The following is a 15,522-nucleotide window of genomic DNA, read 5'->3' on the forward strand; positions in this document are numbered from 1 at the left end:
GCACGAATTAAATTTAAAAATAAATGCTGCTAAAAGTAGTGTTATGCTATTTGGTAAGGATTCACCACTAATTAATGTTGTTTTTAATGGTGATATTATTCCAAGAGTAATGTCCCACAAATTCTTGGGTATCATAATTGATCACAAGCTCACATTTGAAGAACATATTAAACATATATCTAGAAATGCATTAAAAGGTGTTAACATTTTGAGATGTCTAGCAGGTGTAGCATGGGGTGCTGATCCCAAAATACTTTCAATTTTATATAAATCCATAGTCAGAAGTCATTTTGATTATAGTTCTTTGGCATACTTAAATAGCACTCATACTCATAAACTGGATATAATACAGAACAAAGCTTTGAGGATCATATCAGGGGCAATGTGTTCGACTCCCATAAGGGCCATGGAAGTTGAAACAAATATTATGCCTCTATTATTGAGACGAATCAAACTTGCAAAAAGATATTGTTTAAAACTACTATCATCAAATAATCTCCTTATTATAAATAAAATCACCTCACCTCATTTAATAAACACAGATGGTCCACTGACTTCACCTAATGATCTGCTAAAAGGTATATGCCCAACTTTGTGCCATATTTTCCTGGAAATAAAATCTCAATGTTCAAATGTCAAAAAACAATCTCACTGGTCATGTTACACTCATTCATTCAATAGTATTATACATCCAATGTCAATTTTATCTAGGTCAATTGATAACAATTCTGATTTTCTAGCATTCTTAGAAGAGAACCAAAACTATTATACAATCTACACTGATGGTAGTAAAGGTACAGATTATGTGAGAAGTGCGGTGTATGATCCCCAAAGGGGTACTGCTCAAAGCTTTGTTCTACATCAACAGTGCTCTATTTATACGGCAGAGGCATATGCAGTTTTTGAAGCTTTAAAATTGATTAGTTGTGTAAATAATTGTAAATATTTTCTAATCTTAACAGATTCTTTAAGTCTTATAAATAGTCTGAAACTTGTAAATCTTAATTTTAAAACTAATTATATTATCTATTTTATTAAGGATTTTGTATGGCGGTTGCATAATAAAGGAGCTACAGTTGCATTTATGTGGGTTCCCTCACATAAAGGTATTCTGGGCAACGAAATAGCGGACAAAACTGCTTATGTAGGGGTCAATGCTATTGACGTCAGAAATGTGATACATGTTCCTATGACTGATTATTATTACGATGTAAATGTTTCGTTAAATAGTATGTGGTTGCAATTCTGGAAGGAGGATCAGAAATTTAAAGGAAAATGGTATGGAAATATTCAAGAGGATTTACAGAGAAGACCTTGGTATGATGAGCTGGATATAGCTAGTCGTGAGTTTATCACCACAATCAATAGATTAAGATTTGGCCACAATAAAGCACCCGCACACCTTGCAAGACTGAACATAATTAACAGCAATATATGCACTTTCTGTAATGAGAAGATCGCCGATATGAACCATATTTTCTTCAACTGTCAAAACCATATGTTCATATTTCATAGACTAGTATTGGCAAGTGAAATAGTAGAGTACGTAAGTGATTCCTCCCGCCGCGGCCGCCAGTTGTGTGATTTGTTAAAAAACAAAAAGTGTTATAGTGCGTTATACAAATACATAAAAAACACTGTGGGAACGATCTAATTACGGACAAATGAAGGAAAAATATCTTGAACATTTGTGATTAAAAATAAGAATTGGCTTAAAGGTCTCGTAACCAGGCCATTAAATATTAAAAAAAAAAAAAAAAAAAAATACGAACCAATTACCAAATACGTCACATTGACTTTTGAATTTATAGCAGCAATGGCGAATATCGAGTTGTTTCTTTAATAATACCTATTAAAAGTTAAAGTATTTTATGTAATTACCTAATTAAGTGTTTAATCTCAACGTTGCTTGAATAAATCTTTCATTATACAATCATGATACATTTTAAAGACGGTAAAAACAAATCATCAGCGTTAAGCACAAGATGGGCGCAAATGTCCAAGCAAGAACAAATTATAGAGAGAAAGAAGATGGAGATTCAAGCAAAGCTAGAAGCTCAGAAGCAAGCCGCTGCTTTAGCGGCCCAGGCTAAATTAATAAAGTAAGAATTTGAATCACAACATGTACACAGTACAGCAATGAGCAAATCCTTACACTCCCCAGATAGCCTTCCCGCTTGTGGTTTTTATCTGATCCTCCGTAAATAACCGTTAACCTATAAGTATGTTCCGTTAGATTTTTAGCAGATTTCTGTATTTGCATCTTTACCATATCTTACGGTTCAGGCCCATATAATTAATTTACTTGATAGGTAATTAGAAAGCTAATGTTTATTCGAGTATTTAATAGGAAAGTTGCATATCCATATACAGAAAATATTAAATAAATACAATAGAATATTTTCCTACACGCATCATCATTTTTAACCGACTTCAAAAAAAGGAGGTTATCAATTCGGCCGGTATGTTTTTTTTTATGTATGTTCACCGATTACTCCGAAGTTTCTGAACCGATTTACGTGATTCTTTTTTTGTTCGATGCGGGATGGTGTTGAATTGGTCCCATAAAATTTTTATTTGGATAGACCCAGTAGTTTTTATTTTATGAGCATTTTTGGCTGTATTTGTAAATGTTGCAAGTGCAAGTTTGAAGTTGGTTGTTTTTAACGCAGTTATCACTTGTCTGTTGTATTAAATAGTTAATAGTGCGCTATTAATCTTCTTATATATAAAAATGAATCGCAAAATGTTTTGGTAAGCGCATAACTCGAGAACGGCTGAACCGATTTCTATAATTCTTTTTTTATTATATTCCTTGAAGTACGAGGATGGTTCTTATGTAGAGAAAACGTAGACATGTACCACGGGCGAAGCCGGGGCGGACCGCTAGTATACAATAAAATTATTCACTTTTGATACAGTGGATGCACACAGCAGATCACACATTATAATAGTTTGCTATATAGTAATTATAAGTTTCTGAGTGATTTAAATCATATAGTTAACATCAAGTTTTGGCAATCAATTTCTACAGATTATTGTTATAATCTTTTAACTGTAAAATTTTTGTTGAAATTGTAAACATCTTGAACACAGTAAATGGTCATTAAATATAGTTGTTTATTCTCTACAGTCCAAGTGCCAAAGAAGAACAAGGGTCTAACAATATTTTTTCAAACGATGGTAGCTTTATGAGTCAGTATAAGGCTCTTATTGAAAAGCAGAACAGAGAGAAAGAAGAAAAGGAGCAAAAAGAAAGGCAGGAAGTTATTGAGGCTGAAAAAAAGAATAAAATTGAAGCTAAATCTGAGGCTCAAAGATCAGATGATCATGGATCCAATGACAATCAAGGCAATAACAATGATAGAAAGTCTAGGTATTATAAATTTGACAGTTTGACATGCTTCATTTATATAAATATATCAACTTATTATTACTCTTAAAATAAATGCTTATTTTTCCTTCACATTCAGTAGAGACCGACAAAGACGATGGGGCGATAGAGGAAAGAACCGATCGCACAGTCCCACTACACCAGTTATTGAAGACAGGAAGAAAATCATTGATCATAAAAATATACCTTCCCTTATGCAGATACCTGTTATGCCTCCTGAACCTCCATCTCCTACTAATAACCAATGGAACAATGATGATTCTAATGATCCAAATGATTCAGAACATAATAATCGGCCTAGTAGTTCACCTCTACCTGATTCTAGTATGATGCCACCAGGACCTATGGGCCATGGCCCTATGGGTTTTGGGCCAATGGGGCCTGGCATGATGGGCCATGGCCCTGGTCCTATGGGTCTTGGTCCTATGGGAAATAGATTCATGGGTCCCGGGGGAAATGGCCCAATGTCCAACAATGGTCCTAATATGGGTCCTGCGCCTATGATGGGTAGAGGTGGTATGCCTCCATTCATGGGTAGGCCACCAAACTTCCCAATGCCACCTAATTTCATGGGTCCAAATGGTCCAGGTGGTCCATGTGGTCCAATGCCGCCTAATATGTGTAGACCAAACATGTGCGGTCCAGGGCCAAATGGTCCAATGCCTCCTTTCTTCCCACCATTCCCTAATCCACAAATGATGAGACCCAATGGGCCACCAAATTCAATGTTACCACCAAATTCTATGATGCCTCCTAACTCTATGGGAGATAATAATAATCAAAATAACATGCCATTCATGGGACCAAGGCCTCCTTTCGGTCCCAATGGACCTAACTTTGGGCCAGGGGGACCAAATGGTAATGGACCACCTATGCCCTTTATGCCTCCCAATATGATGCCACCAAATAACATGCCTGGAAACTCTCTACAAGGCATCCCTGAACCAAAACCGTTAGAAGCGGGTAGCATTCCACCACCTGAACCTATGAAACTTCAGAGCATTCCTTCACCATCACCCCTCCAACTAAACCACATCCCACAACCAAAAGACATGGAGCCAGGAAATATTCCACCACCAAATTCTATGCAAGGTAAGAAGGGCTCATCTAACATTCTTAAAGTCTTTGTACTGATTTTATTTGTATTTAATTAAATGTTCAAGCTGATTATAATATACAGAAACAATATATGAAACTGTGAAATGCCAGTACAAAGACATCAATTAATTTATAAATCTATTTAATTAACAATATGTGGATGTACACAAAAACCTAAGTTGTCTCAAATGAAATTAACGCAGTATAACCAAAACAAAACTCTGAAACCAAACCATGGTAAATCAGACATATTCCTGCACTAAGTTTCAGTATTTATTACCTGTCTATCTCTTCATTGATTTCTGAAATTTTATATATTTGAGAACTTTATGATATGTTTGCTTGTTTTTATTGAAAGTATTCGAATCGTGCGCGCATTTTGTACAAGTTATATCGCGCCGAGTGCGTCTTTGCGGCCGAAAGAGCGTTTGTTGACTCGTGGTGTGCAGTTTTCTCTGCAGATCGGATGCCGCCGCCCGTCCTTCGAGCCGCCATCGAAGTAGCCACCAACGGCGACCAATGGGAAAATGTCCTGAAAGCCATTCACTCCCAAGACCAAAATATGTGGTAATGCCACTCTAAACAGTCTTGTACCCGGAGGATACGTGCTGTATTCATTTTTATATTTACTTACTCGAAACGATCTGTGAAACATTGTTGTCTAATCTTTGTTATCTTAGGTACTAATAATTTGAGAAACAGTGATTCACAAGATCGTTTACAGGTTGTTTACATTACAAGCATCCTTTATTAGGTTACCTGTTAACATGAGCTGATTAATGAATTGTGTTTTTCAGGTTTCTCCATAATCCAAACTCTAATGAGTATAAGTCGTTTCGCAATATCGTGAATAAGATACGGCATGAAGGGCCGGGCTCGCTCAAACCTGAGGTTAAACCGGAGGATAAATATGAACCTGAGTTCTGTTTGGAAGATGACGACAGTAGCGACTCCAAACCACACACTCAGGATAAGTTCAGGTACTTTAGCTATAACATTATTTTGCTTTATTGCTATAAATTATAATTAACAGTGAAACTAGCTGATATTTTATATGAAAAAAGTTAACAGTTACATACTACAGAAATAAATGTTAAACTATAACAACTAATGGGAATTGCATGTTCTTAAACACAATACACTTTCTAAATATATTGATTCCCAAAAATTATTAACCCTTTTCCTTTAAACAGCAACTACCAAGAGTCACACAACACATATTCAAACGTTAAACCGGAGCACACAAGCTCACAGAGCGATGAAGAGTCAGAGGCGAAGAGAGAAAGACGCAAGCGAAAGAAGTCCAGGTGGGGAGACGATCCATCAGTCACTGATATTAAACCGCCCGGAGTGTTGGTTCCTAATACTTTGCCTCCTGCGTTACCAGGTAACTGTCATCTGAAATTATTTTAACTAAACTTAACTATAAATTTATAAATAATAGAAAAATTCGATATTATTTATAAATTTATATTTGTAAAGCATTTGAATGCCATAAAACCAAAAATATAAATTCAATAAACTTAACTACTTGAAATTTTTTTATTGAATTTCTCTCCAATCACTTTACAAATATATGCACAGTTAAGTTGCAGAAAGAGTAACACTAGTGCAAATGTTATTTTCACTTTGGTGTTACAGTTATTCTAGGATTTAACCTTTTGCTTTTATTTCAAAAGCAATTGCAAAAATTATTTTATTACATGATATTTATCTGTGAATTTCAAATGTGCTATTTTAGTCATTAGAATTATTACATGCATAATAGCGCCATGATGTTTTTCGTAAAAAAATACATTATTTTTCAATAGGTGCAAAATTAGCGAAGATTGATGAGAATGGGTTAAAGTTGACGAGCCTTAATAAAAACAATCCAGCACTAATGCAGTATGCTATGACCAACTATGGAACTACTAACCTGAGTCCCGAGGATTGGGCCAAATGTGAAGATAATTTTAAATTGAATTTATTGTATCAGGTAACTTAAAGTATATTCATAGATATTTAATAATGTTAAAAGTGTGTGTAAATTACTTAAAAATGAGGTGTATTTTTTAGAATTTTTTAAATTACAAAACTCCTATTATTTTATTGCCTCACACTGAAAATTAATTCTGAAAAAATATTTTATTTATGATCTATCTTTTCTTTGTCAAATAATTGTGAAAACGCTGTTAGTTTATCACCATTAATAAATGAACATAATTTATATTTTTTGGTTTTTATGGCATTCAAATGCTTTATAAATATAAATTTATAAAGAATAGAAAAAATTGACAATAGATGGCGCGCGGTGTGTCCCTTAAGACACATAAAACTGAAAGGATAGAATAAATTCGATTGCTCAGGCGGGTCACGAGTGGCTGAGTTGGTTAGGCATCCGCCCCGGAATGGCGCGAAGGATGCGGGTTCAAGTCCCGCCTCGTGATCGAATTTTTTCTATTCTTTATAAATTTATAAATGAACATAAAGACAAAAAATAAACTTGTAACAAAAACAAGCTTATAATTATAAGACTGGGTTGTAATAATTTTTATATACTTTAGGATATGTTGAAGAAACGAGAAGAAGTAGAGCGCTTGAACGCAGCTGGTAAAAATAAATACGAGTATGACAGTGATGAAGATACATCAGAAGGTACTTGGGAGCATAGGTAATGAAATAAAAACAATTGCATCTATTTTAATCTGTTTTAATACATTTTTATAATATAAAGCATCTTCGAGAACCATTCTTTACTTTCTAATATGTCAGATTCTTATTTTACTATACGGTATAGTAACTGATGGAATTATTAGATTTACCAATAATTTACTGGATACATTTTTTGTAATAAAAATAATGTAAAGAACATAATTATGGACAATTTTATTATTATCATAAACAAAATTATTTTATTATTATCCTAAATAAAATTATTTAATTATTTATTAAATAATTTAATTAAAATTATTTAATTCCATCCATACAGATTGCGTGCAAAAGAAATGTGCGCGACGGAACGATGGGCAGACGAACTCACGAAGCAAGCGGCCGGGAAACATCACATTGGTGACTTTCTGCCGCCCGAGGAACTAAGGAAGTTAGTATTTATCCATCAACTAGAATACATACAGATAGACAATATTTTGTTAAATACTTGCGATTTTTATACAAGGTTTTAAGTGAATATTTGCGACATAATGTAACAAAACGGGATGTACGATTTGAAAGTGTGATATTATGATTCATTCACTTGAACTTTTATACAATTATTTACAAAATTCCAATAAGAAGTTAAGTTTTCTCAGTAACACAAAATCTTTTATTAAAATGTCTATGTAAAATATTAAATAGTCATATGTTTTAGAGAAATTCATACACTGCTCTGGATATATTCATACTAAGAATATTGTAATTAAAAAATTATTAAAAGAACCATCGCTTTGAAATGACCACAACCAACAGAAACATATATTATTTTCTCATTGTACGAATAACTCACAAAATGTTTACATGCTTAATTCAATAATGATTCAATGTTGACAGATTCATGGAGAAATATTCGGCAGCAAAAGGTGGAAAGGAGCCAGATTTAAGCGACTACAAGGAGTATAAACTTAAAGAGGACAATGTTGGTGAGTTTCCTTGAATAACTGTTTTTTTTTATTTTTCGTAAAAAAATGTGTATTATACGCAGTATTAAGAAGTCAAATATAAATATAAGTAGCTATAGTTGACATTCGAAGCTATTTTATTTTATCCTGCTCGTAATAATAATAAATAAAATTGAAAAATGCTTCTTAGCCTAATACGTTGTAATAGTCTGTATTGTTCCCGTAATTTCATCAAAATTCGTTCATCTGCGTAATAATATAATTTAACACGTGAATTTCACAGACTTTTAGTTAGTTTTTTTATAATATTAATTAAAATTTGTCAATATAATATATGGTATATTAAAATATTACTTACTGTGTAGGTTTTAAAATGCTTCAAAAGTTGGGTTGGAACGAAGGACAAGGCCTCGGCGCGGAGGGCACCGGTATAGTGGATCCTATTAACAAGTGAGTCATTGCACGTTGTACCTTTGTTTGACCCTGACTATTGTAGTATTTAAATACATAGTTATATAATAATGTGATTATAATTTTGTTAATGTGATTGTGACAAAGGTTGTTCAGGTTTTTGTTAGATTTGTGTATATTATGTACTTTTAATACTTTTGTAAGAAGGTGAGACATAATAATGAAAAAAAAAAGACGTGTGGCACTCGAGGACGCGGTAAAGCTATTGCATGCTATGCCTTCAAGCCACACTTCCGCCCGTCGGAGTGGGGAGCGTGAGGTTTTTTTGTTACGGAATTTCTCGATTCGGTCCCCGTGCTCAAGGCCCGCGATAGAAGCTATGCAATAGCTTAAAAAAATTTTGTGAACTTAGCTTCGATCCACTTTTAAATAATTATAGATTAATAACCTAGATAATACATATACCAAAAAAAGTTTAAAAAATACACATATTATTACAAAAAAACTATCTTCGTAACTTTAATAAAAACATTTTTTTTTTTTTCTATACAAAATTCATCATAATATATTTATTGCAGAGCGAACCAACCAGTAGCGAACATGGGCCTAGGCGCTTCATCATCAGACGCAGTATCACCTGATGACGATGAATTTGACGCGTACCGCAAGCGCATGATGCTCGCTTACCGCTTCCGACCTAATCCGCTCGTGAGTATAGTTTAATTTATAATCCTTACTAATATTATAAATGCGAAAGTAACTCTGTCTGTTACTCAATCACGTCTTAACTAGTGAACCAATTTGCATGAAATTTGGTATAGAGACATTTTGATACCCGAGAAAGGACATTTTTATCCCGGAAATCCCACGGGAACGGGAACTATGCGGGTTTTTCTTTGACTGCGCGTGCGATGCCGCTGGTGGAAAGCTAGTATACAATATAATCTACTTACTTTATTAAAAAAATATTTGATAAACTAACACGTCATGTTTGTAAATACATCAAAACTAAAAATTATTACCATTAATGTACATATTATATAACTTTTAGAAGGTAAGAAACAATTTGGAATTTCAATTTTACCACAGAATGATATACTCAAACAAGAGATACCATTTATTGACGTATTAAAACAACTCAACTGCTGTGATTGATTGTATAGTAGAGCCATTTTAATAGGCAACATTTGACAGTTCAACAAAATTCAACAACGTAACCTAGTAACGACGACATAGAATAACATGATATTTCGTTTTGTTAGAACTGCACATTTGCTTAACTTTTTTCAATTACGATTACATATTTATAATTATAATGACCGATACAAGTTATTTTATTTTAAGGTGGATGTTCCGACCGTCTCTCCATACATTTTTGATTACCTCTAAACACTTAACACAGACACTATTTCTTTAAAACTAATCATTTTATCACTTCTCTATAATGAAATGTGTGCGCGTTCGACCTTTTTAATCAATAATTTACAATATTTACTTAGAAAAACAACAGTAAAATACCGGAAAAATTTGACACTTCTACAGTAGTGTGCGTGACTTTTGCCAAGCGAAACACGACATAAAGCACGACATCTAGCGCATAGACTATATACTTATTACAGATCTAGCGCGTCAATGTCTAAACGAAAGGCGATGTTTAGACATAAGACGCGCTAGATGTCGTGCATTCGCGTTCGTTATCTTATACATAATGAGCATAATTCTAATAAATCAAAGTTCTATGTAAAAATTGAGTAATTTCATTTCCAATCGTTCAAAGAAAATAACAATAAAATAAAATAAAACTAATGACCTTAGAAACTATGTTTTTTTTTGTAAACAATTTATTACTCATTATTGTTCGTCCGTCGTAGGTCTGTAAACTGTATTGTACACTGAAGGTAAATGGTACTGTAGGTACTTTAGTTCGGCGTCGTCGTCGGCTTGATATAAATTACATTCTTGATTTCATTGACACGCGCTATGATTTGCGCGCGGAATTTCTTGTGTTGTGAATTTATTTTTGTATGCTATGCATTTTAATTGATTCAAATTGCAATGTTTCTCTAGTATGCATTTGAGACTATATTGTAAATTGTAATAATTGATCGTGGGTATAGTAATTAATTATTCTAATAACGCAATTAGTAATATATGTATTTTCGGTGGGATTCAAAACAAAAAATTGGCCCGTGATTTTTATGAAATTTCACCACATTGCAAATCACATCAATCATAGTTCATACACATTACACATGTATGACGAAAGTGATTAGTATTGTGGCTAACATTGACTCATCAGTTCATCACTGAAACCAGTGATAAATCAGTACCTATATCATATTGTGTTTGAATATTTTTAAACAATGATATAAGTATACAATTATTATAAATCGGTAAACTATCAAAGTAATCACAAACTTGCAAACATTGGTAAAATGTCCAGTAGTTTATGAGCCTATTCATTACAATCAAACAAACAAACAAAGTTTTCCTCTTTATAATATTAGTGTAGACAAACACTATGAATACGATCACGAATGCAAATTCGGGGATTTTCTAATTATTGCTAAATAATAATTGAATTCGTTTTGAAATACTCTATAATTTTTAGTGTATAAATATTAAATAGACATTTATAATGTGGTGCTCATTTTTTTTGTACTGCTAACGCTATTGTAGGTACCTATTTTCGTTGTTTTATTTCAAGTGAACACGGCCATACAATTTTGTCACGAGCCGCCTATGATTGTAGGTACTTTTGTTAGGCTCCTTCGTCGTCCGCGTCGCGTCCGCGTCGGCTCGAAAGTTCTTGATTTCATTGTCACGCGCTATGATTTGCGCGCGGATTTTCTTGTGTTGTGAATTTATTTTTGTATTATTATTATTTTTTATTTTTTTATTATTTTATTGATTCAAATAAAATATTTCACTAGTATGCATTTGAGACTATATTTTATTATGTATAATTTATCGTAGGTATAGTTATTCTTATAACGCAGTTATATTTTCGGTGGGACAATTTGACCCGTGATTTTTCTGAAATATCACCACGTTGCAAATCACATCAATCATACACATAACACACGTATGACGAAAGTATAGTGGCTAACATTGACTCATCAGTTCATCACTGAAACCAGTGATAAATCAGTATATCATATTTTATTGTGTTTGAATATTTTTTAAACAACGATATACCTATACAATATTATTATAAATCGGTAAACTACCAAAGTACTTCCGAATTTTCAGACAGACAAACAAGTAGTTTGAACACGCAGTTTTCTTATACTAGTAGCAAAAATCAAAACCATAATATTATGTTTACCTACTATATTTTACTAAAAGTCGAGTGCGTCGAAATCGTAAATAATAATATAATGTTTTTCACCTTCCTGGTTATTTTCCCATAGTAAATAGTGTTTTAGGTTTGTTGTTGTAGGTAGGAATAATAATAATTATTCTTACTTGTTGGTTATGAAATGTATATTGAAATAATTTACTTTTACAAATCATTAGTGATATTAGTTTTGAGTGAAAATGCTTGGATCAGCATAATATTATATGGTACTTCAAATACATGTTTTGATAAAAAAACAATAGTGTAATAAAATAAAACTGCGTTTTATTGTAATCAATGTTGACAGTTTTAAATTCCAAAATTATTGATCAATAAAATAGTTTACACCAACAAATATAACTTTTATTTTTATAACCATCGTTCATAATATAAACCGTAGCAGGTGGCGTTTTGAAGTTCTGTCTACTCATACAGAAAAATGGAAAACTTGTTTTTTTTGTAAACAATTTATTACTCATTATTGTTGTTTGGCTGTGTGTTTGGCAACTCGAAGCGTGGTCGTCCGTCGTAGGTACTTTTGTTCGGCGTCGCGTCGTCGCTCGTCCGCGTCGCGTCGGCTTGATATAAAACATTCTTGATTTCATTGACACGCGCTATGATTTGCGCGCGGAATTTCTTGTGTTGTGAATTTATTTTTGTATGCTATGCATTTTAATTGAATCAAATTGCAATATTTCTCTAGTATGCATTTGAGACTATATTGTAATAATTGATCGTGGGTAGGTATAGTAATTAATTATTCTAATAACGCAATTATATTTTCGGTGGGATTCAAAACAAAAAATTGGCCCGTGATTTTTATGAAATTTCACCACATTGCAAATTATATATTATACAATTACAATTACAATTATTATAAATCGGTAAACTATCAAAGTAATCACAAACTTGCAAAATATGCTTTTCCGAATTTTCAGACAGACACACAATTTTATTAGTTTGTTTTAGCAAAGTAGGTACCTATACCTATACGCTTACGTCGCGCGTCGCATCGCGTCGTCGAAAACGGTGCGCCCAGAAACAAACATACCTACCTAATTCAGTTACAATCCTTTTTTTGTTCCGTAATATATTGTATTCTAATACGATTTTTTTTATTCGTCGGCCAGTTCTACTAGACCGTATAAAAAGATAAAATTGAAATATAATTATTGTAGCGACAGCCATATGTTACTATGTTTTCGTAAATATGTTTTTCACCTTCCTGGTTATTTTCACATAATCTTATATATATATATAAATGAATCGCAAAATGTGTTGGTAAGCGCATAACTCGAGAACGGCTGAACCGATTTCGATAATTCTTTTTTTATTATATTCCTTGAAGTACGAGGATGGTTCTTATGTAGAGAAAACGTAAACATGTACCACGGGCGAAGCCGGGGCGGACCGCTAGTCTAATATAAAAATGAATCGCAAAATGTGTTGGTAAGCGCATAACTCGAGAACGGCTGAACCGATTTCGATAATTCTTTTTTTATTATATTCCTTGAAGTACGAGGATGGTTCTTACTTCTTATGGAGAGAAAACGTAAACATGTACCACGGGCGAAGCCGGGGCGGACCGCTAGTAAATAATAAAATAATAAATAGTGTATTAGGTAGATTTGTTATTGTATCTTGTATACCTACGAATAATTATTCTTACGTCTTGTTGGGAAATGTTCAAATACCTACCTATTGAAATAATTTACTGTTACAAATCATTAGTGTTATTAGGTAGTTTTGAGTGAATAGGCATGGATCAGAAATTCAGAATATAATATGCTACTAACTACTCAAATACATACACGCCAAACTTGTTTTACATTCACGCCATCTAGAGTTCAATCTTTATCATTTTTGTATACGTCTGTGTGTGTAAACGACCCTGTATGCAATGACAGATGTTAAAACGCATGGTTTTACCGAATTGGGTGGATTTTAAGGCAATGATATGACATATTTAAATAAAATATAATATTCAGTAATCGCCATGACTATTCCTACGACCTTAATCTTTTCCAATTACGCAAAAACTCAAATAAACTAGAAATGTAGAATTCAGCGCCATCTAGCGGGACATTGGCTGGGAACAGATCGTAGCAATCACCTTAAGATTTCATTTTACTGATAAACCATCCTAAACATAATAAACAATTTCTGAATTGAAGAACTGACGTCGCTACAATTTTGTGTCAATAAACCTTTTTTCTTTTTAAATACTAGAGACGTTACTCTAAAAATCGAAATCTGACATCTAGAATCGAATGCATTGATTACTTGTGAATAAAAATCATCATAAGTTAATAAATTCGATTGACAAATGTTTCAAATCCGTATCGATTAATACACTTTAATCGATGTTTTTAAGCAGGTTACCTCTCTTCGAAGATAAAATTGATAGACGTCAAATGTTGCCTATTAAATTGGCTCGACTATAGATTACTTCAAATACAAGCAATTTTCTATTTTAGTTTCACGTTAATGTACACAATATCAACATATAATTACGACATAAAAACCAATGTTTGTTGCATGTTTCGATGCATTTGTACATAACACAAAATAATTTTATGAATAACGATGCTATATTTGTACCAAAAATGTAACATGATTTCATTTTGTTTGCAGAACAATCCGCGCCGTCCATATTACTGAAGCAGCTACAAATAACCGATGAAGATATTTCAACGTAAATCATAAAATATAATAAAGTACACAAACGGAAATAGTTGCTTTAATTGTATTTTTTTAACATTAATATTGTATAAGGTTCCTTTTTGTATAACAATTTTAAAGACATTGTGATTCAACATTCGCCTTTTTGCGAATATGTGATCAATTTTTAAATGTTTTTTGATCAAAATAAACTTTACCCTCCAATAGAACTTAAAGTTTAGACTATTCGTGTTAATAAGTAGTTATTATGTTTTGCATATAAATAGTATTAGGGATTAGGGAATAGTAGTTTTAGTTTGTATAATTTTTTATTTAACCACAAAACCCGCGTACTATCGTTTAGGAAACAATTATTATGTAAGGAAATGTAAGTCTTCGAAGTACACTTCCATTTTGTATTAAGTATAGATTAGGTGTAAAGGTATATGTGAATTATGTTCATAATAAACGATTATAAAATAAATGGTATTTTATTCTTTAATATTCCTCGTTACTAACTTCCCTGTATTATTTGAATGCACTGTACAATACGCATATTTCTTATTTTAATCTATATGTCGTGGCCATATCGTAGATTTGCTCATTTCATGAAATGATCGATCATTTCGAGAAATGGTCGAATGTCTATTGGCCACAGTCATCATGATGTGGTTTGAGCAGATCAATGATAAGCAATCGTTTCTTGATATGGCCAACTAAACGCGCGGTTTTTTCATGAAATGATCAAAATTATTTGATCATAATTATCGTAAAATAGTTACATTAATTATTGGTAGAGGCGCTGCAAGCGCTGTGTTTATGTGATAAGATGGCGGCCGCTGGCGAAAGGAGAATGGCGAACTCCCATAGGACTTTGGGCCTAATCGTTACACTGATGATTTATGTGGGGTTAAATATATAAAAATATACAGATTCTATAAATGTAACAATTAAAGATCTGTTCTATGGGATAGCAGAGAAATTGAGGTTAGGTTTGCTCGAGTTCAATGAATAGCTTTGTT

At 32.8% G+C, this 15,522-nt stretch overlaps 1 protein-coding gene across 2 annotated transcripts; it reads left to right on the forward strand.

Moving 5' to 3' along the window:
- Positions 1–1,792: 1,792 nt before the first annotated feature.
- Positions 1,793–14,984, forward strand: LOC123698314 (pollen-specific leucine-rich repeat extensin-like protein 1). Of its 2 annotated transcripts, none has more exons than XM_045644894.1 (13): positions 1,793–2,102; positions 3,134–3,376; positions 3,474–4,486; positions 4,942–5,059; positions 5,290–5,472; positions 5,686–5,879; positions 6,304–6,470; positions 7,039–7,145; positions 7,464–7,574; positions 8,021–8,109; positions 8,454–8,538; positions 9,078–9,207; positions 14,474–14,984. In XM_045644894.1, exons 1-13 carry the CDS (start codon positions 1,936–1,938, stop codon positions 14,498–14,500), a joined length of 2,634 nt encoding a protein of 877 aa, XP_045500850.1. In that variant the 5' UTR covers positions 1,793–1,935; the 3' UTR covers positions 14,501–14,984. The 2 variants fall into 2 exon arrangements, with proteins under 2 accessions (XP_045500850.1, XP_045500851.1); XM_045644895.1 differs by having other exon boundaries at positions 3,477–4,486.
- Positions 14,985–15,522: the final 538 nt, after the last annotated feature.

This window comes from Colias croceus, chromosome 16 (genome assembly GCF_905220415.1).
Source record: "Colias croceus chromosome 16, ilColCroc2.1".
NCBI lineage: Eukaryota > Metazoa > Arthropoda > Insecta > Lepidoptera > Pieridae > Colias > Colias croceus.

Coding starts and splice junctions, on each gene's coding strand:
- LOC123698314 (XM_045644894.1), top strand. CDS start 1,936: ATGATACATTTTAAAGACGGTAAAAACAAATCATCAGCGTTAAGCACA. Junction 5,880..6,303: donor TTTGCCTCCTGCGTTACCAG/GTAACTGTCATC, acceptor ATTTTTCAATAG/GTGCAAAATTAGCGAAGATT. Junction 7,146..7,463: donor GAAGGTACTTGGGAGCATAG/GTAATGAAATAA, acceptor CCATCCATACAG/ATTGCGTGCAAAAGAAATGT.